Raw genomic sequence first — 8749 nt, 5'->3', positions numbered from 1 at the left:
CTATAAATTACGAGAAACACAATCACTGTTATTTAAGCTCTATAAGTTTCTTCACTTGCTATATACATCTGAGGCATGTATTATTCTTATGCATTCCTTCAAAATCTTTTCTTCTTCATCATCGCGCCATCTTGTGTCACTGAGTCACGACTCATTCACGTAGCAAGAAGCTGTGGCACGATGTCAAAGAAACACAACTTGTAAATACACCATCACCCAACATATGATCTCAAACCAAACCACCTTTGTCATTGCTCATCATCACGAAAATCATCATGTGAATCGCCATATTCCTCGTTGCTGGCACTGTCAAAAAGATCAGAATTATCCTCATGTGGTGGATCTTCAATAACTTCATCCTCGTTGATAAAATCAGAATTATCATCTTCATCCAATTCCTCATCGTCGTCGTCATCATCGTCGTCGTCATCATCGTCATCAAATTCATCATCCATGCTGTCGTCAATTTGGTTGCTGGAAGTATCATCATTGTACTCATTGGAGTAATACTCATCATCGGAGTCGTCGGAATCAAAGTAAGGAAAGAAACGAAAACGACGAGGCTCGAAAACCTTGCACAGAAAAATAATAGCAATAGATTAGAACAAAATGATGATTCAACACTGGTAGTTTATTCGGAAATAATTAATTTGGATTAATATTTTATCTTAGCATATCTCAAGCTCAACCTCGGTTGACTTCGAACCTTACATTCAAAGCTTGTGAAAAAATTAAAGCTTGATTTTGGCTTATTTATTGTTTATTAACTATTTTATTATATACGTATTAAATTGCTTTTATATATATTCATGATTATAAATTTATTTTTCATATACAGAGGTATTTTGTTCAATTCATAAAAAATTTAACAGAAAAAGCGGATGGTGTTAGCCATTTGAACTGAAGGTATAGATGGCTCAGTTTTAAGTTATTAAAATATTATAAACAAGATTTAAACATGATTTATAAATCAAAAACTCGGGTATTTATTATCCGAGAAGTTTTCAAATAAATTAATATTTTATTATAACCAAAGTTTTTCTCTAAAATAAACCACAACTTTGATATATTTACAAAACAGGTACCAACTATTGGTCATATGCCTAGGCCCTAAGCCAGGGTGTGACAAACTCAGACCGATTACACATGTGTCTGAATCCAAAAATAACTGTCTAGCCTAAACAGTTGAAGGCTACGGTAACGGTAATGATTAAAAAATAAGATCATTGCGCCTCAGTATCGAGGTTTTCAAATATAATTTGTACGCTAAAATGGCCAAAGCACAAGAACGAAATGCGAACTTAACCATATATACTTTTTGCTAATTTTTGGCAATTTTATCAAAGTTATATATAACATTTTCACTGTGTAATATAAATTAAATACATAAAAAACATTATATTATAGATATAATGGGCTCGTTTAGCTTGTGAGCATAGCCAAGTTTCGTACATGAAGCTCAGGCATATGCTCAAGCTCTGTTTCTTTTAAGCTTGACTCGATTAAAACTTTTAGCGAGCCGATCTTGAGTAGCACATGAGCGGCTCGACTCATTTACACCCCCACCAACAGGTCAAAGAAGTCAAATTCAAAAACTTGGCTAAAAGTGAAATAGAGCAAGCCAGCCAAAGCATTTAAACGAACCAACACCCCTAAATTAATTTGTAAAAATCAATTATCATTTTAAAAAAAACAAAAAAAAAATTAAATTTATGCTTTAGATACACTATGGCTTTTAATAATATAGAAAATTAGGAGCCATACCTTATCAATCCTTGCAGGCAGAGTTGCTTTCTGCACCGCAGTGGGCGTCCAAATCTTTATATCGCTTTCAAGCCCACTACTCGCAAGCGTAGTCATATGCGGGTGCGATTCAATACAATTAACCACTTTCTTATCCGCTTCCATCACACGAATAAGCTCGGAATCACTTTTCCTCCAAATAAAAATCCGCCCACAATCGGACCCGCTCGCAACATACTCACACTTCGGTCCGAAAAAATTAACCCCCTTCACTGTCATACAGTTTCTATGTCCCTTATACACTTTAACCCCACCTTCATTATCAACTTCCATCTCGATATCTGACCCCGTTAAAGGATTATCCAATATTGCATTCACATCGCTCCCCAAACCCGTGCCTTTTGAGAAGAGATAAATGGATTCTTCACAATAAGATACTGCAAGTTCGCTTTGATCCGAGAATGCCAATCCGGTTATCCCTAAATTATCGTCACCGATTAGATGCTTGGGGCAATAATAATCGGCTGGTTTACCAAGTGAAGATGAACTGTTTGGTTTATATTGACGGATGTCGTATAGTCTAGTGAACTCGTCTGAGCCGGCAATTACAAACAAATTAGGGTTGCTTGGATCGATAGCTATGGAGTTTAGGTTAACGACTCCTACATAAGTTCTATCGGGAAGGGGTTGGCAACTAAATAGTTCTGTAGCCATTCCGGTCCTTAGATCAAACTGTGAAAGATTTATGAAAAGATAGGGCATTAAATACAATATATCATGTAGTGTTAGGATAAAAAAACAAATCACTTTCAACATGCAAAGGTTCGAAGTGAAGGTAAAGTCCAGGCGGTGGTGATTTCATAACTACTCTGATTAGAGTAATTACGCTACAACAAATTTCAAGTAGAGGAATAATAAATTGTTTGCAAGTAGCGTAATTATTATTACTCTAGATCATGTTGTTGTAGAGTAAATATTTTGTTGTGGAGTAATAATAATTACTCTACATCAAAATGAACTAAACTAATAATAATTATGCTACTTGTAAAATGTAGCGTAATTATCATTACTCTACTTGTATTTTGTTGTAGCGTAATGACTCATTTCAAAGTAATTATGAAATTTGTATGTGATCCTAACCCATATCATGTAACTATGCACAAAAATGGATGATAACTTACATGTTGGACTAATCCATCTTCACCACAAGTAAAAAAGATGTGTTGACTGCCAGGTTGAATTGCTAGTTTATGAGCTCTTCCTTGATGTTTTGCAAGTAGTTTTGTCTCTACTTGTCCACATTCTGGAATTATAGCATGTCTTACCTAAAATGAAAAATAACTTCAAAACATATGTACAGCCAAATAAGCTTTATGTACAAACTGAAGCTGCATATCTCTCATCTTATGTACATTACAGTCTAGGTTTTAAAATGTGTGCATTAGGAGCACATAACGCATAATGCACGATGAGCTGATCAGATCCCATAAAGTGGAGTCATGCGCTGCAATTCCATGATGCAAGAACGATGTGCTCTAAATAGCATAACGCGTGATGCGATCTGATGCGACCATTTTCTCAGTTAAAGTGAGTTACTGCATATGTTACTTGTACCTTATGCATAGACTACTTGTACACACAGACTTAAATACATATTTTTGGTAATACATAAAACTTCTTTGGTGGTTAAAAGTTAACAAGTTGGAAGTATAGCTTTTCTCAAATTTATTTATTTTAGTCTCTTATTTCGTGCATTGCGCATTGGCTTTTGGGATAAAAAACGCATTGAATCGCAACACTTTCTAAAACCAAGTAAAGCATTAATAACTTCTATAGCCCTTTAGTTGTTTCTACATATCAGTCTTCTACAAACCCTAATTTTGAACAATTTTGACCCACATGTGATGAGGGTCCAGATTGCTTCCCGCTTCTAATTAAACCCAAGAATCCAAGATTGGTCTTGAACTCATTATGTAAGCATTTAAACTGACTTATAATTTGCATATGGTATAAATTTTAACTTAGTATTAACCAAGAAACCAAAACAATACCTGGCCATCAGCAGCACAAGTAACAATGCTTCTATCATCAGTGTCAGGCATGATCTTTGCTTGAAAGATATTGTTACTGTGGCCTGAATGAAAGGAGAGTTCAACATTTCCAGTTTCCCAATCCCAAAGTATAACTTTTCTGTCATCTGAACCCGACACTAAAATGTCTCCAGCTGGATTGAAGCTGATAGTGTTCACGCATCCTTTGTGTTTATTTAACTTCTTCAAAAGTTCAAATCTCAGGACTAGATCCTACTAACACAAAACAAAACATTTCAGGAACTGTCAATAAAAGCAGACATTGTAATGCAAAGAAATAAGTCAAATAACAGTTTTCCACTATCTGTCCTGTCTCAATCCTTTTATGTAACAATGTAAAATTCTGAATTCTTATTCCAAAAGCAATTAAAGTAAAACATAAGAACAATGTGATGATTGAAAGAAAACACCCATAATTTTCTGTCAATAGCTTTAAGAATAATATGTTTCCTAAGAAAGTAGTTCAAAAACCTAACAATTGTATGCCACAATTAATTCGATCCACTATTATTGATTATGAAATTGAAGATGCATTACAAGATGATGAGATATTTGTGACTCTTAACAAAATGTTTCTAAGCTGCATCAGTTACACAAAAAAAGCCCTAACAAAATTTGAATCAATGAGCAATGATACATACAACAGGAGCAAATGTTGAATGGTTTTGAGTTCAGCAAATCAAAAGATGACCATTAGGTTCTAAGGTGAGCACATTTGTTCTACAACACAAAAATTAGTTCTGTTATCTCCAAAGATAATGAATTCTTAAATCACCCCGTTCTCCTCATCAGTTTGTAATAATTGAGTATGTCCACCAAGTGTTTGATAAAATGCCTGAGTCAAACCCAACTACTGGTCTGCTGGTTAATAGCTCAAATGTAGACAAGACTAAAGATATTTAAGGAACTCATTTGAAGGACACTGATGATAAATAGTAAAACCTGTTGAGATAATCAAAACGGAATCAGCCTTCTCCTAATGCAACGGACATAGAAATGGGCGAAAAGGAATCTAAAGAAGAAAACAATGGTGCATTTGTTGGACAAACAGAAATCCAAATTATCGAAGTTGTTCAAAATGCAGCCAAAGAACATGTCATCTAAATATGTAATGGCAACTCTTTTGAAAGAAAGCCATGCTTGCTACAAATTATAAATATCGACTCACTGCTTGATGAAAACAAAATATAGAGCAATCACTACATCTAAATGAACTACAAAAGATAAATAAATAGCAGAGAGTCATTTTCTAGGGCAGTTATTTGATCCCAACATTGGCTCAGTTTCTAGTGGTTCTTACTTATATATGTCAATTATAATAATGAAGGAACTAACAGTGAGATTAAAAGCACATAAGAGATTGTTTATTTTATTATTAGGTCAGTCAGTTAGGTTAACTAGAATGCCTATATAATGAACTTAAGCAATGAATGAGATAATTACCATGTGGACTTGTATCTATTACTATCTCTTATTATTGCATTCATGAATATAACCCTAACATATACACAAGAAGAATAAAGCATTTATCTATATGTATGTATGTATATAAACAATAATAATAATAATAATCCATAGATACCTCGGAAGCAGCAAGGCGGTTGGCAAACTTCCGAGTTGAAATCCGGCCGACTTCACGGCGGCAAATATCGGCAACCGCCGTTCTTTTCTTCGTCATCCTGCTTATGGATGAATTAGGTATGGGAATGAATGTACCTGAACCCTAACGAATCAATCGATATACATGAATGAATTCAATTCGAGTGATGGATAATAATACCTAGAAGAAGCAGATGGAATCATGAAACCCTTGTTTGTTTGTTTCTTTGTTTGTTTGCTTGCACGAGTTGTTGTCAATTTCATTATTATTATTATTAATTATTAATAATTAATAAAGTGGGTCATTTATTTATTTGGGTTGGCCTTTCGTTGTGCCTCAAAGACCAGAATAAGAATTAGCTTTCTATTTCGGGAAGGAAGTCACTCACTAAAATAGAGTACCATATTTTATGACGACAAGCTTATTTTCATAGAATTTTATTATTATTATTATTATTATTATTAAAAACTACATATAATGACATCAATAGTATCGGCAAATATTATAAAAGAAGACATTAAATATCTCTTTTTCATATGAGTCAAGAATAGAGGTAAAATAGATAGTTTGGATTGGGTGATTTGGTGTGCATTCTTGTTTTAAGGTTACATAATTGTGTTGTTATGTAGTTTGGTGAGTTTTTCCTTTTTGTTTTGGTGTGTAATCTGGGAGATAGCTACTTGCTAGTCTCTTTACGTTAATGAAATTTGGCAGTTTAATATATATATATATATATATATATATATATAATATGACATCAATATTATTAGTGAGCTCTAGAGTTCAATCAATGTCATTTTCACATTTTAGTTCAGAAAAATAATTAAGATATATAAAATACAAAAACACTTGCACAAGAATCGATAACCAGGTAATCTTTCCACTTCTTTCGTATTTTTATTTGAAAAATGGAATCATGTTATCGTGAAGTTTCACCTTGTTGTTTCAGAAGTAGCATGACATGATGTTTGGTGGACGATTGATGATTTAGAGTGATTAAGGAAGATCAAAGATGAGTTGGTAAAGACCACGGATGATTTTATTGCCCCAATCCAAAACATTAAAACCATCTTGCTGAATACAAAGTATATTTATGAACACCAAACCGTTTGATATAAAAATAAAAGTTAGAGCTTTACTAGTCGTACATTGCAACAGATCGATGTTGACTGGGTCAAGTGACGCATATTCGATGTATTGAACATATAAGCCTATATACTTTTTGTAATGGTTAGCGACTAGTCAGTTGCTACTTTGCCTTTTTGAATACAATACCGCCTTCCTAAAGCAAAAGATAGTTGAACAACGGTTAAAGTTGGTCTAGCAGAATAATCATATGACATAACCAGCGTTACAACTTGCAACAGTCACTAATAAACATGCCTATTGAAGTGATTGGGTCTGCTGCAATGCCTATACAGAGGTACTATAGTTGATTCTTACTTAAGTACAAGGTAAGTTAGTAGTTTGCAAAAAAAAAAGAGAGGATTTGATTGAATTATGAGGAAATATCATTGAGCCAATTCATAAGAACTTTTCCATGGGCAACAAAACACCCAACATTCCTTCTGTCAATCTTCAAGGGGCTCTTCATTTGCAACATCATCTCTTTAACCAATCCTTTAACAGGCGACTCGCCTCTAACCACACTGTGTTTCCCTATGCCGCACACGACTACAACATTATCTGGAATCATGTGATTCTTTGTTGCATACGTCACACGAAGATAATCAAACCATTGTAATAGAATCAAGTATGCAGAACCCAAATGCATCCCGTGTAAGTCAAGCTTAAGTTCTGAAGAAGTCAACTCCATTGACTCAGTCAAAACCGAAGGCTCAACCAATTCATGAATCAAAGTAGATTCATCCGTGTTCAAGTTTTGAAGCAATGATTCTAATGATGTGTGTTTGATCCCTTTTGGTTGTTCTAAGGTTGACATTAATGTATGACAATGGTTCAAAACCGAATTATATGTTCTAATCGAAAACGGGATTTTGGAGTTTTTTATTCTTTGAAGCCATAAAACCATTTGTTTTAGTTCATTATGAGATCCTAATGAAGAAAGCACCATATTTGCACAAACCACATCTAACTCAAAACCTTCATCCTCCATCAAACCTATAACTCTCTTCATATCTTCAAACAACCCTAATCGTCCATACGCATAACTCAATGATCGATACTCAAACACAGATGGTCTAATCCCATTATTCTTCATCTCTACCATCAAACTCTCTGCTTCACGAGGCATATTAATCACAGATAAACTACCGATTAACGATTCATAAGATCGTTTCTTAATGTAAACTGATGACGAATGTGAATGAAGTCGCTTGATACATTCATATGAATCATATATCCCTTGCTTTGATTGGTGCTTTGAATGTGAATCCATTAGGTTACAGTAAAAGTTACAAAGGTCTCGTTCTCGTGTTAACAATTTTGTTTCCACTTCTGACACTAGGGTTTGTGCTTCATCAAATCTTTGATGTTTGTGTAGTGAAGCAATAACATCGGCTGTCAGTTTAACATCCCAGTTAAACCATGATGTTCTACTGATTTCCATGTATAACTGCAAGTATATACAACAATTTCAGACCTAAATCATATGATGAATGATGGCATGATTATACAATCCTGTAACTGCACATGTTCTCCTAATTGAAATTGAATAAACTCAGGATCTAGGTTTCATTAGTTCAATATATGCAGAACAAAAACAACATTTAGTTATTTGCAAGGTGATGCTTAAATCAAGTGAATCATCATCGGGATCGGATCGATAAAAAACTAGAACAAGTCAAAGCTTTTTCGAGATCGGGCTCAAATAAAACTCATGTAGTTATCGATTGAGCCTGGTATGGGAAGCTCGTTTAGGCTCGTAAGACCTTAACGAGCCTTGTGTATTTTAAAGTTTTACATTAAAACTCTTCAAATATATAAAAGTAATTGAAAAGGTATATAAATAAATTAACAAATAATAAACAAGCCGAGCTCGAAGAAGTGTTGTAACTGAGATGCTTACCGGGAATGCTAGAGGAGAGAGGCGAGAGAATGAGGTATTATTATTATTGGGAGAGAGGAGGTGAGAAATAGCATCGAGAGCTACGGATTTGGAGTTTGAAGCTACGAATCTCCTAATTAACCTAGCGGTTGTGGCCGGATCGTCGGTGGTGGCGACTGATGTCAGAAACCTCTGGCCTTGTTTACTCAGTGATGCAATAATAGGCGGTCGTATGGAAGTGTTGTCACGGTGGTGAATGTACGGCGGAAGCGACAGTCGGAGACCACCGCCGGCCATAACGCGACTTCG

At 34.7% G+C, this 8749-nt stretch overlaps 2 protein-coding genes across 2 annotated transcripts; both read right to left on the bottom strand.

Moving 5' to 3' along the window:
- Positions 1 to 229: 229 nt before the first annotated feature.
- Positions 230 to 5511, bottom strand: LOC143634393 (uncharacterized). The gene is made up of 5 exons (XM_077102489.1): positions 5416 to 5511; positions 3795 to 4046; positions 2925 to 3068; positions 1765 to 2475; positions 230 to 572 (listed from the first exon to the last, which is right to left on the bottom strand). The coding sequence occupies exons 1-5, from the start codon at positions 5509 to 5511 to the stop codon at positions 249 to 251; spliced, it is 1527 nt and encodes a 508-aa protein (XP_076958604.1). The 3' UTR covers positions 230 to 248.
- Positions 5512 to 6715: 1204 nt separating this feature from the next.
- Positions 6716 to 8749, bottom strand: LOC143631551 (pentatricopeptide repeat-containing protein At2g17033-like). The gene is made up of 2 exons (XM_077100284.1): positions 8462 to 8749; positions 6716 to 8008 (listed from the first exon to the last, which is right to left on the bottom strand). Exons 1-2 carry the CDS (start codon positions 8735 to 8737, stop codon positions 6932 to 6934), a joined length of 1353 nt encoding a protein of 450 aa, XP_076956399.1. The 5' UTR covers positions 8738 to 8749; the 3' UTR covers positions 6716 to 6931.

This window comes from Bidens hawaiensis, unplaced genomic scaffold, assembly GCF_021521415.1.
Source record: "Bidens hawaiensis isolate Kalapana, Puna unplaced genomic scaffold, B.hawaiensis_p1.1 tig00000512_1, whole genome shotgun sequence".
Lineage (NCBI taxonomy): Eukaryota > Viridiplantae > Streptophyta > Magnoliopsida > Asterales > Asteraceae > Bidens > Bidens hawaiensis.
The sequence above is the reverse complement of the archived record's forward strand: the minus strand, read 5'-3'. Positions and strand labels throughout refer to the sequence as shown.